General features: G+C 43.4%; 1 protein-coding gene across 1 annotated transcript; it reads left to right on the plus strand.

The window, feature by feature from the left end:
- The first annotated feature begins 548 nt into the window (after positions 1–548).
- Positions 549–14,303, plus strand: EIF4EBP1 (eukaryotic translation initiation factor 4E binding protein 1). The gene is made up of 3 exons (XM_063311605.1): positions 549–786; positions 11,561–11,731; positions 13,503–14,303. Exons 1-3 carry the CDS (start codon positions 624–626, stop codon positions 13,532–13,534), a joined length of 366 nt encoding a protein of 121 aa, XP_063167675.1. The 5' UTR covers positions 549–623; the 3' UTR covers positions 13,535–14,303.
- Positions 14,304–24,221: the final 9,918 nt, after the last annotated feature.

The raw sequence follows: 24,221 nt of genomic DNA on the forward strand, positions 1-24,221 counted from the left end.
GCAGGTAAAAACACAACCAGCTCCCTGAATAAATAGCCAGCCTCAGCTGGAGTTCCTTTTACTCAAACCGCAAGATGGTCTTGGAGCTCTCCATGGCTTCTGGCCTTCGCTCCTTTTCCAGGGAGGCCTTCGGAGTAGCCAAATGGCAAATTGGCTCTTTAATTAGTGGCTTTTCCCCCTGTACTCTGGCTTCCCGCCTTGCTGCGCCAAGTCAAACGGTTGACCAGAAAACCTGACCGTTTATCAAGGAGTTGCAAGCTTGCAAGAACTCTCCGCCTGCTTCCTGCGAGCCACAGGGTGGTTTGCTGCTTCAGGGCTGAGCTCTGACTCTGGCTCACCATCTCAAAGAAAAGGGGGCGTCTTATGGAGCAGGAGGGGCCGTTAGCAACCCAGGGAGGGGGAGAAGATGTCCGGATCGCGGCCGCGCTCCGTGGCGCGGACCCGCCTCCCTCGCAGGGCGAAGCGTGCCGCCCGGGGCGGGCTCCAGGACTACACTTCCCAGGAGGCTTTGCGCGGCCCAAACACGCGGGCGGGGCGGCGGGAGCTGCGCTGCGCTGCGCTGCGCTGGAGGCGGTTGTCGCCCGAGAGGAGAGCGCGTCTGCGAGCGGTGTCTCTTCCCGGCCATGTCCGCCGCCTGCTGCCGCCCCCACCCCGCGCCGGAGCCCACGCTGGGCAGGGATATCCCCGGCCCTAACAAGCGGCTCGGCTTGGCCGACGGAGTCGCCCTGCCCCTGGGCGACTACAGCACCACGCCTGGAGGCACCCTCTTCGGAACCACGCCTGGGGGTGAGCGAGCGGCACGAGGGGAAGCCCTGCGGGGTCCTCTGAGCATGGAGGGAGTGCACGGAGGGGAAGAGAAGTGGTGTGCCTCTGAGCGTGCAAGGAGTGCCCAGAAGGGAAGAGAGATGTTGAGAGTGCCTCTGGGCATTCAGGGAAGGGTGCAGGAAAAAGGGTTGGAGCACCAAAGGAAGGTAGCCAAAGAAGTGTGGAGTGCATCTGAGCACGGAAAGAAGGGCAGCAAAGGGGAGGAAGGAAAGTTCAGAGAGTTTCAGGCTTTGGAAGAGGGGCGGCAAGAAAGTGGGCTGGAATGCCCTGAGCATGGAGAAACTGCTGAAGGAGGGATGAAAGGTAGGGTTACGGTGCTTCTGGGCATGGATGCGATCCTGCAAGGAGAAACGAAAGGCAGGGTCGGAGTTTTGGTGTGCGGGACGTGGTCAATCCAGGGCTTACTGGGAAAGGGTGGTCAGCGTGGTAACTCCTTTCTAGTTATGCTCGCGTGCTTCTGAGAAGGGACAGAAAGCCCCTTGGATCCCGCTGGTCATCAATAACCCCTTGGATCCCGCTGGGTAGGAAAAAGGGGGACCCACCCCAAGAGGGAACACCAGAATGGGGCTAAATCTGAGCTGGGTTCGGACTGCTTCTCCTGGCATTCTTCCTCCACCCACCCCACCCCACCCCGGAATTAGGGTCCTTAAGAGGTGGCATATTTCTTTGAGATGGGCGTCCAAGGTCTGGGCCTGCTTGGTCAGGTGCATGAAGTCTCCCCATTTCTATATAATTGAGTCCAGGGGCCACAAAAAAACATAAGCAGGGTGGAATATTCTTACTTTCCTAAAGGGAGTGGGGAGGGACATGATGTAGAGGAACATCCCTTGCAGTTTTCCTGCTGGAAAGAGCCTTTCCTCGGCAAATGCCGTAAATGGCCAGGAGAGAAATATCCTGTCTGAAACTTGCTTATGGTTATGAGGATCTTGGCTCAGGGAATGCTGTTTACCTCCAACTTGGTGCCATTCCAGGTGGAGGTTAATTAATACTTAGATTCTCAGTTGCTCCCCTGAGCGCTTAACAGTGCCGAGCATTGGCCAGGGAGGAAAACAATGTGCTTCAGAGATTATTTGGAATTTGGATACTAGAACCATTTTCGGGAGACCAGCAGTTAACCATGGGATGTGAGGAACCGTCTTTCTCCAACAGAGAAGCCCCTTTTCCCATTTGTGCTTTTCTGGGAGGGTGCTGTAAAAACGGGCATTGCACCGACAGCTTTCTGTCCCTGGCTTTGGTGCAGGAAACCTCGTGCTGATCTCTGAACTACGAACTCTACAGAACAGGCTGACTTTTTTTCAGTGTGAGAAGATGGGCATGGCACGCATATCTGTACTTTTCAACTGCTGTTTGGACTGGATGTGTTGAGTAAAGGAGGGGTGAGAACATAGAGCAGATAAATGTAAGATTGTGACATTTTGATGGTGGGGAGGCTGAGAACAAGATGTATTCTCTGCCTGGGGTGTATGAATAGGAACTTTTCCAGGAGACCAATATCCAATGCAATAAAATACAATCTGTACTGTAACTCATTTACTTTTTAAAAAACAATCTGAGCCTAAATTAAAATGCATTTGTTAGAACCAAGGCCCCTTCAAGCCAGTAGATTTGCTTCTTTGTAAATATTTCTTTATAAGCCACCCCTGTCTCAGTTGCAGTCTTAGCGGTACAGGGGTAAACTTTTGCTGCACCTGGTTGTGAGAGTAGGCAGGAAGGGACCGATGGATGCTCTAAAAGGCAGGCTGGTTCATGCAATTTAAAGGTTTGATTCCTAATTACTGATTCAAAGCAGTGGATGCCTTTAAGTTTGGATAGGTTTAGGGAAGCTTTAGCAGACAGTCCACTCTTGGGGGCTGCAGAGGGCACACCTGACAGGTCATGGGATTTGGGCATCAGTAACTGCAACTTGAAAGAAATCACAAGGATGGAGTCCTAAACTTGCAAGTTTTTGTCCAACAAAATGTGCCGCTTTGCTCAGCTCAAGCCTACTGTGCCTTCTCCTGTGTCCTATTATTCTTTAATACACTTAACCATATGTTCATTAAAAAGAGAATAACCTGAAGTATTCAGGAGAGTGCAACATAAGACGATATTACGGTGGGTACACCGTGTTGACACTTCAAGGGAAGCATGAATTTCAAGAGCAATTCTGTTTGGCTTCAGAAAAGAGGAATACTAATACTAATTCATTAAACTTGTATACCACCCAACTCTCAGTGACTCTGGGGGGCTCACAACAAACAACGAAATAAAAGATAAAGATAAAAGATGGTAAGTGCAACAAAGCGAGGGGGTATCACTCTCCCTGAGTCTTCACAGCTCTTCTATACAACAGCAGAGCGAGGACCATCCAGATCTGGGGGGAAAGTCTTGTTCCCCGGGGAGGCGCTGCTAGAGAAGATGCGCTTCCAGAGTCCCGATAGACAACACTATTTAATTGTTTTCTACGTTTCCAGTTTCTCCACACGATCATTTTCAAACCATATCTGTGACGTGTCCAAAGTGTGACAGAAGCAGTCTCCCTCTATTGCCAAGCAAAATGCTCATAGACATAATGTTCGAATTCTTGAAATTGAAAATACCATTTCTGTAGTGCAGACAACATTGAGTTTCAAGGTCTGGGCTCTTCCCTTTGAGTTTCTTCTGTTATTTAATCATTCAGTAGAGTTGTGGCATTGTCAATACAAGCAAAAAAGACTGGAGGAAGGAAGGAAAGATAAAAGAAAAAGAAGCACAAACAGTTCCTTTTTATTTGACTGATGAGCATCAGTGGGTGAATTTGCATGCTTTCTCAATCAGTAGTGTTGTGGAAAAGCCTGTCTGCTGTTGCAATCTGAAACGGTGCCATTAAAAGCTATTGTTGCTGTGTGGAGGAGGGTGAATTTACAGCTGCTTTTCACTAAATCAAAAAAATTTATGATGTGGAAAGGCAACATGAGGTCTTTTGATTTTCTAGGTCCTAATATTGAAATGACGGGGGGAGAGGAATTGGTGGAGCAAACTAACCTAGATAATAAGGGGAGTTTCCCAAATTCCTTTGGTTCTTTTGAGTAAATCTTAGGTGGGCCTAAAGTGGTGCATAATGGGGTTTAGAGACACCATGCTATGAGCTTTTTGCTTTCCCACATTGGTGCACACAGTTCAAGGACCAGTGTGAGATTTGCACAGATGCAGTAGGAATCCTTGTGCTACAGAATTCTGGAGCTGGAAGGAGACATGTCCAACTCTTGTTTGTTTTGCATTACATAATGGTCTTTGGCTGCCATCCAGACTGCCTCACAAGGTAAGTGTATTCTCATTTCTAGTGGCACCTTGATGAACCCCAGCAGGTACAGATTTGTGTTATGAACAAGTCCCAAGATGTGCAAAGCAATTGTTTACTAACTTGAACAGTTTAACATTGGAGAAGCCTTTTAGAAAACCTGTGGTTGCTTCTTCTGGGCTTAAGCTTATTGTGTGTTGCATCATCTGCCACTCTGAGAAGTTATTTGCACACATTGGTTTGCTTGCAGAAAGTACGAATCAGAATCTGGTGATGGAATTTTTAGTCTGTGATTTGAATGCAGCCTGAACATTTTCTTTCTAACTTATTTACTTTTTTAAAAAAGTTTGGCCCTGAAGTAGAGATAGGTCTGAACAACATCCAGATCCTTTATTTGTTGCTACAGCATTTAACACAGCTACCCTTCTGGAAATGATAAAGTTTGTTAAAAGTCATGGTGTCCCTGCTGCTCCTGGCCACCAATCTTTAAAATGTAGGGAGGATGAGTGGGTGCCGAATGCTTTTTGCCTCTGACTCTAGAGCAGAAGAATGTCCATAATGCCAGGAAAATGACTGCCTGCAGACTATTGGATGACTGTTGATGATCCCCTCCACCCTTTCGGGAGGTGAAAAAGAGAACAAACGTGATGGAAGACAAATAGTCTGACTGTAATGATTGCGAAGGAAGCAACATTTCCTTCTTTGAAATGTGCTCAGAACCAGCAAAGAGAGAAATAATCCTGGATCTTCTTAAAAGCTTTGCAACATAACTTTTCATAGTTTATAGCCCACTTGGTCAAACAGATGAGTATTCTTAGTCTGTTGGCACAGGAAGTGCGTTCCCAGATGGAAAGAACCAGTGGTAGGCAATGGAAGCAGAAAGTGGTGAGATACCAAAAAAAAAGCTTATGATTAACACTTAGATTAAGATTTTGACCTGTCTTTTGCAAATGCTGTGGATGAACACAGTTCATCCCGCTTCTAGATTAGCTACAGTGTAGGGGAGTAACCCTTGGGAGGGAAAGCTTTTTGCAGAAAAGGTATTTCTGGAGCTGAGCTAGAACACCATGGGGGAGAGGTGAGGCTTGACACACTGCTGTGAGGGTCAGTTTGTGAGCTGAGAACTTGGAGAAGATAACCCATGATCGTAAATCTGAAGATAGCACTGTTGTGCTGCCTCAGTTACGTTTTGTTCCTAGCCAAATGCAGAGAGGCAGCTTGTTCCACATGCCTCTTATGCTCCTAAAAATTGAATAAAGATAGTGATTTGTTTACACTTTCCCATGCCTTTCTCTTTCTAGCACAGCCTTTCTCAACCTTCCAGCCATGGAGGAACCCTTGACATACTTTTCAGGCCCCAGGCTCAAATATAGGCCAAAGTTACAACATTATTATATTCGTTTCATGTGTAGGCCTGTCTATATGCATTAACAGGGTTCTTCAACTGAAAATAAAGAGTGAAACTTACCTCTTTACTGTGAAGTCACCCAAATTTGAAATAACTTTTTAAATAAATTGTGATCTCCCAAGGAACCCCTAGTGACCTCTTGCAGAACCCTAGGGTGCCACAGAACCCTGGTTGAGAAACCCTGGTCTAGCAGGATAAGTTTGCATCATGCAAACTGCTAACTTGACTAAAACTTACTGTTTTCCCATCTGCTCTAAAGCTGAGTCTGGGAGAACTGAGGACAAATGTGTGGTTGAAATTGCCTCTTTGTATGTCTGAAGGGGAAGTGTGGTTTCGAATGTGGCGGTTAAAGTCCCGTCAGTTACGGCTTTTTCATTTCAAGCCTTAATTTATCAAAATTGTCTCTCCTTGACCCCGGGGAAGTTCCCTCAGTCCACAGAAGAAGGAATGCTCCTTTGTAGCTGCGCAATAAGATCGATGGCTGATGGTCCTATTTGTGGTTTGTTTTTAACAGTCTCAGATTGCCCCTGGGAACTTGGCCAGTATGACCAGTGTCACAACATTTATGCTAATGACACGAAAGGATCTGCTCATGATGAACACTTCAGCATTTGGTGGCCTCTGAAAAGTTCATGGGCTTGGCTTTTGTGAAGCCCTTTGCAACCACAGGAGAAGAAGACTACACCCAGGGACAGTGGTAGCTGGGCATAATTGGCTGTTTTTAGGCAATTGAGAGGTGAATCAAAGAAAGTAAGACTGTTTGTTAGCCCTTCACAGTAGTCCAGATAGGAGCACAACTATGAGTACTAAGGGTTGTAAGGGTACATTAACGGAATCTTGCAAGACTGAAGGTATTTCTCACCTCCTTTCCTTTTATTCTCTGGTGAACTAGGGAAGGTCCCTTCTGAAATGCTTCCCACACCCCTTTTCCTTCTGTAGGCTGAGATACCTTTCTGCATGATGGTTGTCTAGTCTGCAGCTCTTCCTCCTGTCTTCCAAGGTCATTCCCACATACCATTACTCTGTTTCCCTTTCCGAACATGCTATTAAGGGCCACTCACTGTTGTCCAGGGAGACCTCTCTTTCATAAAGACTCAGGTCAACCTTCTCCAAGCTGGCATTGTCTAGATAGGTTGGGCTCCCTCTCCCAGAATATCTAGCCGGCGTGATGTTCTTCTGAAAACACTTGGGCATTGCAAGCCAATACATCTGGAAGCACCAGGCCGGCTTTAGATCTCCTTGCGGAGAAGAATGTGTTGACGTTGTAAAATGTGAATCTGTTTTGGGATGCCAGCTGATTAAAGAAACTTCCATTTGTTGTTTTCAGATGAACTTTATCAAATACTGTTTCCTGTGTGAAATGGCCGTGGAATAAAATGGAATGGTCCACCTGGAGAAGCATGCTAGCCAACATGCCTTCCCGTTGCAAATAGATAGCCTAGAGCAGTGTTTCTCAACCTTGGCAACTTGAAGATGTGTGGACTTCAACCTCCAGAATTCCCCAGCCAGCCATGCTGGCTGGAGAATTCTGGGAGTTAAAGTCCACACATCTTCAAGTTGCCCAGGTTGAGAAACACTGGCCTGGAGTATGAGAGACTGATTTTTGTGGTGCATGTTCCATGCAGCTTAACAAGGAAGACCAAGGGGAAAAAAAATTCTGCACTGAACAAAGCCATATCATTCAAGGGCCAAGCAACTGTTTTGCCTTCAGAAGATCTCAGGTCCATTATCTGGCATCTTTACCCCCACATCACCCCCAGAAAAAAACAAGAACCTAGAACAGCACCCAGGACTTAAAGCCTCTCCTTGTGTGGCTTGCAGAAAACCTTCGTAAGCAACGGACATCCTTGGAATCCCCTTGGCAGAAGTGTAACTATTGAGACTGGCATTAACAGAACAGCGCGACTCTTTCCATATGCCTCATCCACACCTAGATGATCGGTGCAGATGTTTTGTATGAATGCGATGCAGGGAGGAGATCTGCTTTTGAAAGAAAAAGAGCAAGGGTGGGGGAAATAGGAGTGGGGGAAATAGAAGGAGGAAGGAGTTTTAGGTATGTTCACCCGCCTTGAGTTATTTATAAAAACAATAAAGGCAGGATGAAAAAAAATCTTTTTAAAAATCCCATCTGGTAGACCCAACTGTTTCCTGTTCTTAGAAAGCAGGCACCTAGGGAGTAAATGACTGAATGCCCCCACCCACCCACCCACCCACCCACCAACCAGCAACTGAAGATCTTTCAAAGCCCTCCATTTCTAACCCTGCCCGCCTCTGTTCGGTTAAACAAACAGAACTCTGAGCATGTGGCTGAATATAAACTCAGGGATACAGACCTCCAGTGAACCTGTTATGAAATGTTCTTGTAATAACTGGTATGGTGACAACATTTCTAGGAAAACGGGCTTTGTTCTGCAGGCGCTCCAGCAGCTGGCAGGCATCAGAAGCAGCAAGGCCGCTTGTCTGTGGATGCTGATTCATGGCTTTTTAATGTTGGGTGGAGCGCTGATATGGTGACTCCCAACCGTTGATTTCCTCCCCACCCCACCCGCCCACCCACCCGGTCTCTGGAAGTCCATCCATGTCAAATGGCTTGGAAAACAATTCAGCTCTAGTTCCTTCAAACAGAGGGTCTGGTTTTTCGTCGTCCAACATAAACCGTTTTTTAAATTTGTTTGAAGGGGAGGTTCGGTTGAAATATAAACCAAGGAAATGATACTGCCTGGCAGCAGAGCTTAGGTCGTTAAAGAGAGCCAGGTTTCTTGGTGTAAATGTAGAAGCACGGTGCTCCTTAAGAGGAGAATCCAGAGCCCTTTGGCTGTTGCTGGACTACAGGTCCCATAATCCTGGCCTGGCCAGTTGGAATGACGAATAGGGGCCACAGGTTCTCCAGCCCTGCTTGAATGCATCATGCAATGTGCTTTCCTAATCTTTGCACCCCTCCAGATGTTCATTTTCCTTTTCTGTCTGACTTGCTTGGCTCCTGGCTGATAGTTGATTTTCATCTTTTTGAAAGTGTGTGTGTGTGTTTCAAGCTCTTGCTTGTTGGCAGTTGTTTTGTTGCGGTTCTGTTGGAAGGCCCTGCCTGTGTTAGCTGTTAGGACAAATATTGTGAGTGATTTGTAGAAGACCACCAAGAGAACTTGTGGCAAAGGGCCAACTGCAAGCCATTTGCAAATGCCTGTGAGGTATACCTGGTGGTCTTTTTGAGAAAGGCAAAAGGTGCCTCTGAGTTAGAAGACATAATGGGCGGTGAGAGTAACCTTGGGAGGCAGGAGGAAGAGCCAGAGCCTAGACAGCAGTCTGATAAGAGAAATCTGAGTCCAAAGGTGGGATGGGGGTAGAGGAAGCATTTCAGAAGGCTCCCTCCTTCATTCTCTGGAAAGTAAAGAGAGGGCTGCGGGAAGCACTTTCAGACTTGCAAGATTCTGTCACTGTAACCTTACAGTAAAGGTAGCATTAGTACTCATGGTTTTGGTTTTCTGTCTAGACTACCTTGAAGGGCAGACAAGCAGGACATCGCAAGATCCAGGGTGTTCAAAGAGCATCCAGCTTTTGAGGAGCAGGTCAGGGCCTACATTCTCAAGTATAGGCGGGCTCTGGCCAAAAACTAAACATCATTGCTCTGCGTTTAAATAAAAACGTAATTAAAACTGAGCTGCTTTAATTCAGTTATTATGATTATCCCCATATTTTTAATAATCATCTAGTTAGCTTGAAAATCCAATTCAGTAGCAACTTTTTGAAGAGCACTGGGGGCTACATCAAAAGTCTTGGGTGGGGGGGCTACAATTCCACCCTGCCTTTTTTTTTTTAATTACTGAAATTTAATTAAATCTTAAGGCAACTCCTGAAAGATTAACCCATACTTTGCTATATTGCTCTTATTCCAAAGATGTCCAGTTGCAGCTAATAATTCTCCATCTAGTCAGATTTTCAGGCCACCCAGATCCATCTTATGTACTGACTGATCAATGTGGTTTGATTTCTACAAACGTGGCTATGTTTTGCTTTGCTGTTAGTGAAATTTGCTGTACTTTGGCTGCTTCAGCGTTAGAATTATTAAGTTTTATTACAGGCTTTACTTGCTGTCTCAGAATTTGGTTTGTTTGTTTGTTTTTTGTTTGTTTTTGAATTGGTCAAGGACCACAATAAAGTTTACAAATAAGGCAAGCTTTCATGTTGCAGTTTTGACCTTGAATCCTGGTTTTAGTTGCTGGGTTTATCATTAAGCCCTGAAAAAAGGTCCTGATTTTCTTGTTTCGGGTTTTTAAATGATTTGTTCTTAAAGCTGTATTTGGAAGCTGCTTGGCCAGCCCAGCGTTGAATGCAAATTCTGAAAATATACACAATTTTCCTCTTAATTCTCCGCCATTACATTTCTGCTGGAGGGCAACTGCAGAGGCAGAAGGAATCCAGCTCAGAACTGAGTAGAAACAATAAAATTACTGGATGTTTATCTGAAAAAGTCTATCATAATGGCAAATGGTGTTGCTCTTGAATGCGTAGTAGAAGAGAGCCGTATTTCAGGAGCAGTGAAGGTGAACAGAGCATACGAAAATGTCAAGTTCTTAAAACAGAAAAGAATACATCGCCAAAATTAGCTGTAATGATTTCTCTGCTGTTACTGCACGGTCCAGTTTTTTGAAAGGAAGCCTTGCACATTTTTCTTTTTCCTGGTTGTTGGAGTGGCAAATGGATAAATTACATGTCGACAGTTGAAAAATTTAAAAAGCATGTAGCCTGCTTTACTCATGGGTGACGAGCTAAGACTGGTGGCTGTTCAGTACTTGATTGCCTGATGTAGAATATATATTTCAAAGCCGAAAGGAGTCACTTTCCCAGCCCAGCCAGAGGACTTGCGAATGTCTTTGTTAACTGCCTCTGCTCAGAAGCAAAATAAGGGTTGACTACAAGGCTCCCTCTGGTGGTCACATAGAAAAATAGAAGAGAATCTCTGTAGCTCAGGGTTGAACCGTGGAGTCCCTGGTGCTCTCTGAGTTTGGTTGTTTGCTTGCAGACGTTTCGTTGCCTGACTAGGTACCATCATCAGTGCGAGTGGGTGTGGGGTTTGCTCCCTGTTCATATACAGTAGCTTGCCCTGCCAGCGTTGGTGGGGGTGCGGTTTTCTCCTTGGTAGTTCCTTCGTAGTCTCCATGTATAAAAATCTGTTGCAAGAAATGGACTGTGTTTCCTTCCTGCTCTTATGGTCTCCCATGAGACCTTTCTCATGGTCGAGAATATCTGGAAAAGGTTGCAGCACAGGAAAGGTCATTGCGACTCCAGTGTTGTAGGACCACCTCTGCCTTTCTTTTTTCTTGAGGGCTGGATGGCAAGTAGCTGTTTAAGAAGAACCAGCAATTCTGGATGACTGAGTAGACCCAGAAATAAGCAGAAGAATCAGATCTGTTAGCAAGCTTTATGCAGCCTCAGCCGTTGCAGTTTTACAAAGAAGCGTACACGTCATCCTATGCTTTGCTACCATGCTTGTTCTGTTCTTCTCGCCTAAAAAGGGAAAACAAGGCTGGTACGCGCTCCTCTCCTCATAAAATTGTCTAGATAACCAGATGCGCCTGCAGATAAGCAATAATTTTATGCTGCTTACTTTTCAGTCGCTACTTTTAATCATGTGGGCTTCAGACCGTGTATTATAAAGACGGATTTACTGGCCAATTTTTATTGTTGTGGAAAACCATGGTTTTATGACCATGGGTTATAATGAACCTCAACAAATTTTGCAAGTCTCTGGACTTCTCTGCATAATCCTTCCCTTTCCTCCTCTTTTATACTACAATGCAGGGAATCAGAAGTTTCTGCTTTTTTTTATCGAAAGCAACCTGGTTCTATCCAGTCTTAAAGAGCAAAGGAGAAAGACTAAACTATGGTGCGAAAATAAGCCAAAATCAAACCCTGATTGGGGAAGGAGAGTGATCCTTGGCAACAGAGGCTGTCAAATGTTAAAAATACAGTCTAAATAATATGGCAGGTTAACTGGAATTTGTTTCTGAGCAAAATTTGGTTCCTTAACCCTCTGAAGAAAGCAGTAATTTGTGGACATCTTTCTCTTTTAGGTACCCGCATTATTTATGACCGCAAATTTTTAATGGCGTGCCGAAATTCTCCAGTTGCCAAAACACCACCTTGCAATCTTCCAGACATTCCAGGTGTTACAAGTCCAAGTATGGATGAGCTCCAGACTGAGACCAGCCTCATCCCTGCTGACGACGAGAAACCGGGCTTAGGTGTGTGGTCACCTGCACAAATCACAGTACATGGTTGGTGGGTTGGGTTACAGACAATGCCTCTCTCTGTGCAAAACAAACACAGCCTGCTTGGTTTTTATCTATCAGTCCCCATAAGCACCATAGATGGTCTACCATAAGCCTTGGGTCTGCTGACCATGTGAGATTTTATGGGTATTGTGAAGCCCCATATGGCCACAGGCCTAGGACTCCCTGTCTCTGTTTCCTAGGATAATTGCTGCCAGGGACACTGAGCCTGTGTTCCATTTAAATTTCCTACACAATTCTACATCAGTAACTGCATCAGTTACTCCAAAGAAAAAGGGCTGTTCTATTAGTGCAGAATTAGCATCTGGGCCCACTTAAGGCTCAAGTCAGCCCTGTAGAGGTCACAGGACATGGATGGTGGGTTGGGTGATGGATGGTGGGTTGGGTGATGTAAATCTGGGTCCAAACCATTTTCTTGTGTTCAGAATAAGTTGGTCTGTGCATTCAGAATAATGCTGTATCCCAGGTTGCACATCTAAACAGCACTGGTGCATGCTTTTCTCTATTTACCAGAGCCGAATTAGTATTTTGTCAGAGTGGAGTTTGGGGCACCAAAAAGAGGATTGCCATAGCTTTAGCAAAAAAAAAAAAAAAAAGACAACACTGAGTAATAAAGAAATGTAAGAAATGCCGCATTCAATTGATGTGAGGTGCAATTAATGAATATGTAGAGTTTCCTACTAAATGTGGTGATGGGTGGATTTAGATGCTAGGAGAGAAGATTAGATCATTATAGAGGAAGTGCAGCCCATCAGCAGCTGTTGAGAGTGTTTCCTCCATGTTCAGAAGCTGTGTATCTGAAGACCGACCGAACATGGAATTTGTTTTCCTACCCTGCTTATGGACGTTCCACAGGCAGTTGTCTGGAAGCTTGAGAAGGACCTTAATTTACATTTTTTTTTCTCTTTGTTTTAAACTTTCATATGCCCACTTTACAGCTTCCATCAAAACCCTTTTTGTGACAGTAAATTTCAGTGCAATAAATCTTTAATAAGCATATCAACATACAGTATATGCATGTTTATATATGATATAGGTCATAGAGTGAAGAGGATTTTTAACTGCTTAACTCTCCCAGGGAGTTTTCAGAATACATTATGGTACCTTTCATGTCAGTGAAACTTTGGCTTAGTCCCAAGAGTGTTGGGTGTGTGTATGTTTTTTGTTTTGTTTTGTTTGCCTAAACAAAACAGGTCCTACAATTATGGATTGTGGTTGCAAATGAACCAAGATAAGACTGGCAAAGTTTTCTGGAATTGCCCAACTCTGAGCATCTTGCTTGACGGCTTTACCGCAGCAAAACAGCTATTGAAACTAGTAACCAAAAGGTTTTTTTAAAGGGGACATTTTGTTCTCTGCTGGGAATGTTGAAACAAACTTTGCAAAGATGATAGGCTTATTCTGTCTCTGGACTGCCAGCTTTCAGAGCAATAATCTATTGTCTTGTCCCTTGCCAGGCTGGACTGTTGAAGGACTATAAGCTGCCAACTATATGTATGTTCCTTTTCCTAAAGTTGTACTTACGTTTTTATTCTTTAATCTCATCACAACTTCTTGGAAGATAGTTTTTTGAAATGATTGACCAGAGTTAAAACTGGAATGAGCAGAGTATGATCCCTCTTCACGTTAAGGAAAGCTTTGAGGAGTAATTCTCTTGCCATATGCGGCATCGAAAGAGCGCACATCAAACTGAGACTTCCTCAGTCGTTTCTGTCTTTTACAGGTGAAGAAGCCCAGTTCGATATCGATATCTGAAATCTCTCCTCTGAGAATAGTGATGATGTTTTATTCCTGATGAAGATGAGATTATCATTAACGCTTCCAGAAATGAGAGAGGCTTATAGAATAGCCCACGCTCTGCAAAGCTTTCAAGGAGAAAAGGTTCATCGTATTTAAAAAAAAAAAATGCTGGGAAGAAGATGTTTCTTACTGCCTAAAGACTGAAAACACTGGTGGGTGTCTCTGGGTTTTGGCTTCCAGGGAGGAAGGTTGCAAAAGAGAGAAGGAATGCGGTTTTCTGTTCCTGTGCCTCAAGTCCTAGGGCCTTTGTTCCATAAATGTCAGTTCTCAAGCCAGAGACTGATGCAGGGAGACACTCGTAATCATGTTGGATGTAGGCGATCAATGCAGTAGCAGGTTCTCTTTTATTCACTTAATACAGAAGTGGGTGTCCTCTTAATCCCCATCAGTTGTATGTCCCCTAAATCTCCCCCTTCTTGCAAGGGAAGAGAAGCCAGTGCTCTCCTCTCTGGCCAAAGCTTTTCTGCAGCATCAGCACCCATCCAGCTGTGGGAGAAATGTAGCAGGGTGAGGAGGAACCTGGCCGTGGAAAAGAGTTAGATGCTTGCTCAATTGCTTTGCATTGCAGTTTTTTCCTCTGATCCATAAGGAGCCTAAGGGTCTGACGAAATCAACTCATTCATATCAGCAGATTGTTTGATTTCGCCCTTGAAAGAAACTTCATTTTCTTTTTCGATTTTGAATGTGCTGGAGTAAGCAAATGCACGTTCTCTCTCTCCCTCTCCCTCTCCCTCTCTTAAAAGAAAACAAACAAAGAAAAATGTGCTTAAGGTGGGAAAATGTTGCTGTGGACAAGCAAGTAGCCTTGCAAGTATTTTTCTTTCTTTCCTTTACAGGACTACATGTAGATCTGTACACATTCTTCACTGTACTTCAACCAATAAACTGTTAAAATTGGCATAGGAGTTTTGGAGGAAGCTGATTGGTGTCATTTCTTTGCAGAAACTTTCCAGTGGTCTGTGCTGGTTGTACGTTGCTGATAATGTTCTGCAATCTGTGCACTCTTCCGAAGTGTGGGCTTTAACTCCCAGAATTCCCCAGCCAGCACCACCATTGCTGAGAATTCTGGGAGTTGAATTCTAGAAAGAGCCTAGGTGAGGGAAGGCTCTTTTAGGGGGAAGGCATGTTTCAGCTCTACCCAATCCATGCTGGATCTCACTATACTAAGCAATAATGTTTAAATGGGGATTTTACTGCATTCTTTGGAAGCAAGTGGTCCTCACACAGTCATGTTAGTACTTTGCAAGCTTGGGCTAAGGCTGCTGAAGGCAGGGTTTCTTTGTGTGATAATAAGCCCCATGTCCCTGGAATTGGCTCACTTGTTTGTCCACCAGCCATCATCCGCCTTGCCGTAGCCAGCCCTACTGTTAGACAAGAAGAGACAGCTGCCTCCAGGGGTGAATGCTTGTTGGGAACAGCAGCAAGACGTTAGAAAGCAGAACTGCCAGCTTTTCATGAGTTGTTTCTTGTACCTTCAAAGCTAGCCTGTTGCTTTCAGCTGCCACGGGGGTTCCTTCTCTAGTATAGAAATGCTGTCCAATTTCCTATCGGTTTCTGTAGGCCAGGGTTCTGTGGCACCCTGGGGTTCCATGAGAGGTCACCAGGGGTTCGCTGGGAGATCACGATTTATTTTAAAAAAATATTTCAAATTCAGGCAACTTCACATTAAAGAGGTAAGTTTAATTACGTGCAGGCCTAACCATAAGATGAATATAATAATTTTGTAACTTTTGGCCTGTATTTCAGCCTGAATAGGCAGGGGTTCCCCAAGGCCTGAAAAATATTTCAAGGGTTCCTCCAGGGTCAAAAGGCTGAGAAAGGCTGTTGTAGGTAGATGTTGGTATGCGCCATTTTGTTTTTTTGCTTAGCCACCAAAACACCTTCAGCCACCAAAATACCACCAAGACCTGTGTCGTTTGGGCAAAAACCCAACAGGGCTTGGGATTTAGCTATTGTCCTCCACCTGGCCTTGTTCAATTGTCTTGTTACTTCAGAATTGCCAGAGATGGAAAGCTGCAGATCCAGGAGGACGCTGTGCTGCTGCTCTGTGCTACCATGCCTTTCAGGGGGATCCCTCAAGCCTCCTCCTTCCCACTCCTTTTGGAAGGAAGAGCCTGGAATTCATCACATTTTGGGCCAGACAAAAACTAAAGGAGAGAAGGGGACTTGTAAATTGTCCGGCATTCAGGAGAGACGTTTCAGCACTTTTTTTTAGAAAAAAGGCCATAATATTATTTCCTTTTTGGTGCCTCGTGAGAAATTGAAAAAAAAAAAAAAAAAAACTTGAAAAATTCAATGCAATGTGTTCAAAGATATATTTGGACAAAACATCTTCATTTCATTCTGCATGGGATAGTTCGGGTGTAGGGAGCTCATGTGCAGATTTCAAAGCTAGTGTTTTTTCAAATTTTACAATTGTGAGTATCTTTAAGTATTAAGTGTTACACATTTTGTTTTTGCGATTTTTTTCTTTTAACCTCCCTGCTTGTAATTATCTCCTGCCCAACATACTTATAAAAACATGAACATACACATATATACCTCTCTATCTCTGCATCCCTCCTCTTAATTAACTCCTGATTATAAATTAATTTAATAGTGTTTCTGAGAAGAGTGATGAAACAGAGGGTTGCTGAGAGGTGCAGTCTGGGTAATCTCATAAATGATCTTTGGCAAAAATCCTCCAATATAAAATTCTTGGCTAAACTCCCTTTCTTTGTGTATTCCCTTGTTAAAACAATCCATGAAGCCCTGCATTTCAGGTGCCTGAGGGTTCAGATGGAAGACTTCTGGCATGTTAACACTTGAATGTCTGCCAGACTGAAGGCAGTACTCAAGAAGTCATTTACAAATGGGTGCCCTCTTGAGGTTAAATCTGCTCCTGTGCAAAATGCAAATTTTTGTTAAGGCAGGTTGCTAAAAGATACAGCAAAGTTAACTCTTTTCTATTCATGAATAAGAGGCAAAATCTCTCATGACTGAAATGGTCTTTTTCCTGCCTGCCTTATGTATTTCTATTTAGGAAATGTATAAGCTATTCATAACTGAGTTTCCAAGGCGAGTCTTGTTTATGAGTGCAACAAATTGAAAGGCTGGGACAGAGATGGTACAAGCTCTGTTGGTCCCTATAAGATGCAGTTCACTGGCTGCTAAATTTCAAAGTGGTGGTTTAATTTTGGTTTAATGTGTTGAGTGAAAAGTAGAGTAATAAACTCAGAATGAACTGGTTATATAGAACCATGTGAGATCCAGTTTGGTGTAGTGGTTAAGGCACCAGGCTAGAAACCAGGAGATCGTGAGATCTAGTCCTGCCTTAGGCACGAAGCCAGCTGGGTGACCTTGGGCCAGTCCCTTCCTCTCAGCCCTAGGAAGGAGGCAATGGCAAACCACTTCTGAAATCTTACCAAGAAAACTGTAGACTTATCCAGGCAGTCTCCAAGAATCGGATACAATTGAACGGATTAAAAAAGAAACCCTTTAAACTAGTGAACTGAAAATAAACCGGGGTATGTGAGAAAGATCTGACATCGTTGTGGCAGATTTCAGTTGCAGTGTTCTGATCTAAGAGTGTATGAATCTGCCTTCTGAGACAGATTCTTGGCCCATCTGGAATCTACCATCTCATCCAGTACCTGGACATACCTATGACTGAACCAGGTATCTTTAGGATATGAAACAGACCCTGCTGCTAAACATGGTTTCTTCTGGAATAAGGATTCCAAACATCTATTTTAGTTGGGTTATAAGATAAGAATCTTTCTCCCCACACCCTTTCTGGTATAAGCTGGATAAATGTGTAACTTCTACATTGTTCTTGCTGATTGTAAGAGTTAAAACAAAATTAGAAGCTGGAAGGTGAAATAAACGGTCATGTCTTGCCACAGCAGCCACCTGGCAAAGGATCGGGCAAACTGTAGATTGTGCTGTAGATAATACTTGCTTAATATCTGTAGTTCTGCCTGGCCTGGATTTTAAATTTCAAGCCCTTGGCCACTATTTTAACCATCTCTGTGTGTCACTGTCAACCTTGCTGTGTTGGAAATAAGTTTTGCAGGCTGCAAGCAAATAAAATGTCCAGTGTTTTCTACTCTAGCAGTAATTGCTGATGTATCCCAAGTACCATAGAAAGTTCTTGGCCTGGCTGAGAGGAACCACAGCTTCATATACAGTACATACCAGATGCTTCCAAGGCACCCTATTATTATCATGCCATATGTCACTCATCCTTCTGCTTTCTAACTCTGCATTTGCATGCTAAATTTGACCACGCTAAGAAAGTGGCAGCAATTGCCAGCAGCCACGGCAGGGAGGAACATCTTGCTTGGAAGAATCTCCTGGTCGTAGCAGTTGTACCTCCATCAGCAAGAGCCAATCATCCAAAACTGTGGTCAGCAGAAGATAGTCCCAACCCTTCTTGGCTGCTGAAACATGAGATCAGGATTACCCCACACTCTAACTTTGGACACTCTTTATCCTGTACTGAATGCTTACATTTCAATAGGAAAAGGACCTGGGTACTGTGTATGGGATATAAGTTAATGTGTTTCCATACCAGATTCTACAATACGTGCAACTGTATGTCTTTCTGCTGCCATAATGTCTACTGGTTAGCAACATCTCTAAAATTTATTTATTAAAAAGAATCAAGAAAAATTTCTGGCTTCTGGTTTTTATGGCTGAAACAGCAGGCTAATTTTAGCTGCTGTTCTTGTTTCTCTGTTTCCTACTTTTCACCAGGTATCTCACCTGATGAAAAATTCTGGGGACCTCAACAGCTTGCAGACATGGCTACTTCTAATCAAGATATTACTCAACTGAATTTTAGAATTTTTTTTTTAAATTATAGGTTTAATAATTGCAATAATAAGAAAAAAAAACTTACACACCTTCATCAGTGTTTCTCAACCTTAGGAACTTTAAGATGTGTGGACCAACTCCCAGAATTCCCCAGCCAGCATGTCCACACATCTTAAAGTACCCAAGGTTGAGTAATACTGACCTACATTATATTGATGAAATGAAGAGCATGTAATGCAAACAAAAAAGAGTTTAATTCAGGTCAGGTCTAATTTTCAGAGAAAATGTCAGATGTGTACATACGTGAGTGTGTATATTATGGGTATGTTAAAAATCTTAAGAGCTCTGGGGTACCTCACCATTTGATTGTGGCATACTTTTTGCTGGATTAATGTATTAATATTCAGTGATAAATACCTATAATATTGGTGCAGAAAGCAAGAAGAGTAAAGGCAGTCAGATCATGTAGCAAATCAGTTTCCCCTTGAATTCCTGACATAGTCTTATTTCATTAATTCTACCACCATATGTATATTTATCCAGGCATTGTAATGAACTGGATTCTTTAGATGCTTTAAAATCTTTCAGGAAAGTGGGGCTGCAATATATGAAAGAAACAACAGGGTAGAAAGTGCCTCAAGGGAGAAAAGATGCTAACTAGCATTTAATGGGAGACTCAGCCTTACAGACATTCCTTTCTCTGCCCGTTGATGCAGATCTCTGTCTCAGTGCATCTGAAAACAGAGGTGTCCTCTTGCCCTGCAGAGTTAGGCAGCCTCTCCTTAGCACAGCCTTCTTTTGAGTCCGAATGAGCACACTCAACTATATTCAGATGCAAAAATCAAATCAGCATTTCAACCATTCTCCCCAATGCTAAATACTCCATGCAGCATGGAACAGTTTGCACCAAATCTAGCATGGCCTTTGCCCACGGCATAAATTTAGCTCCCTTTTTATTTATTTGAAACATTTTCTGCATTTATTTCAAGCAATCAAGGAGATAGAAAGATGCACTGTCTGGATTCGTGCTTTTTGTTAAACACAATGTGGTTGGGTTGGGTTGGGTTTGTGTCAATGCTGGCATAATAACAATACAGCTCAGCCAGTCATGGCTCAGAAACAGGCCATGATTAAGCAAACTCTCAGTGGGATGTGTGAACGAAGTCAACAAAACAGGCTGCCTTTTATTTCCGTGCAAAATGTGCTAGTTTCTTTTTGGTGAAAAAGGAATTCTGCCTGAAGACGTAAGGGCACAGAGGAGCCATGTGTCCTAATAGTTAAGTTTATCCCAAACCGAGTGTCATTGAGGGCCCTCATGTCCCTAGTAGCCTTTTTTCTCTGGTAGACAGCTTTGGGTAAATTATTTTGTGTTCAGTTTGGTGTGGAAATGCACCTTCTGGCAAGACAAGTGATGAATGTCTAATCCACTGAAAATAAAAGAGTCACCTTTAAGTAGAGCTTGACTCCTGCTGACTTCATGATATACAGTATCCATGTAGTTTTCTTGGCAACCATACAGATGTGGCATGCTGTTTCCTTCTTCCAGAATTTTTTTACCCCCATTCTTGATCTAGCTTATAGCCCTGAGATTTTCCTGTGATCTCCCATCCAAGTACTAACCAGCTCTGACTCCTAATAGCATTTTTTGATATTAGCCAAAGAGGACTAAGTTCAGTGACACAGTCTTTAAGAAAGCTGTCAAGTCTTCTTGAGATGTAAACCTCTGTGTGGGCTTCAGCTCTTCAGAACACAGATGGTAGAATGCTCCACCACACAAAATAAATCCCTAGTACAGCCTTCTCTATTCTAGGAGACTCCAGAAGTGTGGAAGGAGTATAGGTTCTGTTCCAGTCTTCCAATAAATGTATTTAAGGAGGATCCCCCATGAACTGATCAAAGTTAAGAGCAGTGAGAATAATTTGATGTTGACTTCTTCTAAGCATTGGTGGTCTAAGTATGTAGGACATTCTTTAGACCAAGTCAGACTATTGATCAACCTAGTTTGTTATTGTCTATGCTGCCTTCCACAGCCTACTGCCCTCCAGATGTGTTGTCCTACAACTTCCATCACCCCACCATCAGCAGTAAGCAGCATCTCAAGATTCCAGGCAGAATTCTATCCTGGATTCAGTTGGAGGTGCTAGGGATTGAATTTAGGACCTTCATCATTCAAAGAATCACCCTGAACCCCTGAATGATGGCCCTTCAGATTATATGGCTGATCCCCACTTGCTCAGAAAAACCTTTGTACCCAATGGAAGCCAGCTGGAATTGGCCTAACACCACCACCACCTTGGAGATAAAAGGAAACATATGGGTTCCTCCAATCACTGTGTGCTGGCAAGGTGGGTGGCATCACAGTCTTCCTTCTTCTTTAAATCACTGTATCACATATGTCTTTGCCCTTGGTAGATGATGCTTCATGTGAGGTGGGGAGGAGAAAAGTTAGGTTCACTCCTCTCTGAGAAATCATTTGGGGTAACAGCTCCTGCAAATGAGCCTCTAGTCACTCCTTAATTGCTGTAGGGTCAAAGCGGTGTGAAACTTTGTCTGCATATGAAGCCAATGCTATTCCTCCAGGCTTGGAGGCTAGCCTCAGGGGCAAGGGCCAGACAAGCTTTGTTTATCCACAGAGGCAGATGTGGATTGGAAGGCAATGCTGTCCTCACCACTAAACCACATACACACACACACACACACCCCTATGCTCACAAGACTGCCCCTTCCTGCCATGTATTAATCAGCAGAAACCATGTCAAGAAATTCAGAGGGAGCTTCAAGGATGCACCATACAATATTAATTATGTATTGTGCATGTGTGATAAATTAATATGTATTGTCAAGACATTTGCATTGAGGCATTTATTTATTTGTTCAACCATTGGCTATGTTCACACAACACATTTAATCTGGTTACTGAATTAAACCTAACCCAGGGTCATATAATATACTGAACTCTAATAAAATGGGTAGGTCTGTACAACATAGTAAAAACATAACCAAGCCTAAAATTAACCAAACTTAGGATGTTACATGATTCCAGCTGCTAGGCTTTTACTTGACTTGGTTAAGTGTGACCCAGAGTTCCCTCAAAGTAAGAGTAAGAGATCAAATTTGACATCACGAAATTTGCACTACAAGATTATTCATGAATACCAATGGTCTACAATAGAGAAGAAACCACACTGATTTGTCAGTTCCATCGCCTGGTCTGTAGCTAGGAAACATCCATCTTGGGTTGAAGCAACTCATCATTCGGACTCAGTCTGCTTTCCCCGTCCAGCTGCAAAAAGAGGTTGATTTGGGCCCAGATCACTCTATTCCATCCTCACAGAAGAGTCAAGGATGGTCCCTTTCCTCTAGCCTCTGAATGTGTCTATATTAGGAGATAGAATGAACTAGCTACCCTACAACTCCCTTATGCCTTAAGGGGGTTGGTAGAGTAATCTGTTTGTCACATGGTATGGTTGTACTTCCTGCTCCCATGTGGCCAAATTAGTAATAGTCATTAGCCAAATCAGAACCATCTTGGTAAGCAAACATTGCAGATAGGCAAAATCTTGGTCTAAAAGCCAAATTGGAAGTTCCAAAGCAATCTTCCACATTTCCTGCTTGAATTGTCTCAATTTAACAAGGAGAATGACCAAAGAATCAAGGACTATTTGAGCAGCACTCACCCCACTTTTTGGATATGTGATCTTCAATGGGCACATCAGTATGTCCCTCCTGAGAAGATTGTGCAAACACAAAATTAGGTCTCTATGAGTGTCAGAGAAATGCCATTCCCATGTATGCATAACGTTTACCACAAGAGATTCTTACAAACATTAATCAATGCAGTCCTTTCTCTGACAAAGCAGAGGAGGAAAGCCTTCTCAGTCAGAATGCTGTACATACAATCAGTACATTTCTACTCTAATGCATGGAAAGGAATGTAGATTCCTCCAACTCACCATTGCTTCCACCCTCAGCACCTGCATTTTCACTGAAACATGCCTGAATAGGTCTCTGCACTAAATTTAGGTGCCTTACCCATCCCTTCCCATCTATACACTTGTGCTGGGTCACTCAATTTCTCCATCTCCATAGATTTGGCTGAATATCAACCAGACCAAGACAGAAGAAAATGCAGAGATGCTAAGGGCTTGTAAAAAAATCAATCCCTGGCTTAGAGAAAGCAGCTAGAGATTTCTTCCTCTTTCATAATGCTAGATTTCAGGAGAGGTGCTGAAATGAATGTTCTTCTCCAGCCTGTCTGGACTGCAATTCCCTCACTGCCCTCCTCACCGCCAGCCAACATGGCCAATGAGAGTGATTCCTCAATATATTACAAGGCATCAAGTGGAGGAGGCAAATGCAACACATTCCTATGTGAACAGTTTTGGTGAGATTGTTTCTATTGGTTCATCCTTCTGTAGTGCTACAGCCCTACTTGGCCTCACTTCTTCTCTCATCCTTCCCTATGTGTTTCCCATGAATGACAAATGTACAGTAATGTATGCCTTAGTGAACATACATATGCTATCTGCACATAAACGGAGCAAATCCACACAGTTAAGAACAGTGGCCAGTCAACTGGATGCGCAAAGTGCTACTTTTTCAGATCTATGCCAAAATGTTGTACCATCTTGCTCCATAAACTCTGGGCTTTACGCTTCCATCTGTAAATGGCCACTTATTTAATGCAAAGCATTTTTTTTCTCAGACAGGAACCAAATTCCAGGCACTGTATAACAAAAATGCAGCAAAGACCCATAGTTTCAATGCGGGGAAAGTGCTTAGCGGAGAAACTGCTTGGTTTCTGTGGTCAATCATAGAGATGTGAAGTGACCTTTAATTTACCTTGCTTCTTGTCAGGACAATTAGCAGTTTAGGAGCATGAATGATCTTTTTCCTCCTCATAATGCAGATTTGATCCCAGTGTCTGAATTGCCACCTCTCATGATGATAAGAAGACTCCCCTGGGATGGGAGGGGGGTGTCTTTTTGGTTACACAAACACCCATTACACAAAAGATCCCAGACTTGTGATCAAAGGCCATGACACAAAGGGAAGGAAAATATATTCTTCATCTTTCAAAGGAGGGCTTGGGGTGGAGAGCTGCTTACCATGCCTGTTGATAAAAGAGTACAAGATCCAGAAGTCCTGTTTTGTCTAGAATGAATTTCTACCTTTTGTTATAAGTCCCTTGTAAAAACTCACCGTCCCTGTTTTTTCCCTTTCTAATTGGGGGGGGGCAGTACTTGTTAAACATTGATTAAGATGTTGCTAGTGTTGTCATTGTAGAAAGTTCTGCTGTAGTTTCTGAGAGATTAAATCTCTAAACAGGGAGGTGGACATGAGACACCATGCAGGGCAACGTCTACCATACCGGATCCTATACATATGTCTATTCTGAACAGTGAGAGCATATTGCTACTCTGTGGTTTGTTCATTAATTCTTATCCTAATCTTTCCAGCAGACATTAAGGGGAGTATACATAGTACTCTGTCATCTAGTTTCAACCCTGCAAAAATAACTGCATGGTTTTTTGAGCTGAGAATGATCTCTGATATACTTCTGGGGCTACAAATGTGTCCCTCTGCCCCTTTACTGTTCTGTGAAAATTCAACTGGGAATTGCAAGAAAAAGACTTCTAACATCCACAATTGGGTAATATCTTTATTAAGATCAAGCAAAATAGCACTAAGGAATGTGCAAGCTTGTGAGTTCTCTAGATTCCTTTTTCCAGCAAGATGTTTCAGAAGGTGGTCAAGGGTTGATTAAGCTTTATTTCACTGTTGGAGAACAAAATGCATCAGACCACCACCATTTTATTCTCTTTTAAAGACCAGAGTTGGGGAG

The sequence above is a fragment of the Candoia aspera genome, chromosome 9, assembly GCF_035149785.1.
Source record: "Candoia aspera isolate rCanAsp1 chromosome 9, rCanAsp1.hap2, whole genome shotgun sequence".
In the NCBI taxonomy this organism is placed as follows: domain Eukaryota; kingdom Metazoa; phylum Chordata; class Lepidosauria; order Squamata; family Boidae; genus Candoia; species Candoia aspera.

Excerpts from the sequence above, each read along its gene's own strand:
- EIF4EBP1 (XM_063311605.1), top strand. The coding sequence starts at position 624 with ATGTCCGCCGCCTGCTGCCGCCCCCACCCCGCGCCGGAGCCCACGCTG. Across the intron at positions 787-11,560 it reads CTTCGGAACCACGCCTGGGG|GTACCCGCATTATTTATGAC; the intron begins GTGAGCGAGCGG and ends TTTCTCTTTTAG. Across the intron at positions 11,732-13,502 it reads CGACGAGAAACCGGGCTTAG|GTGAAGAAGCCCAGTTCGAT; the intron begins GTGTGTGGTCAC and ends TGTCTTTTACAG.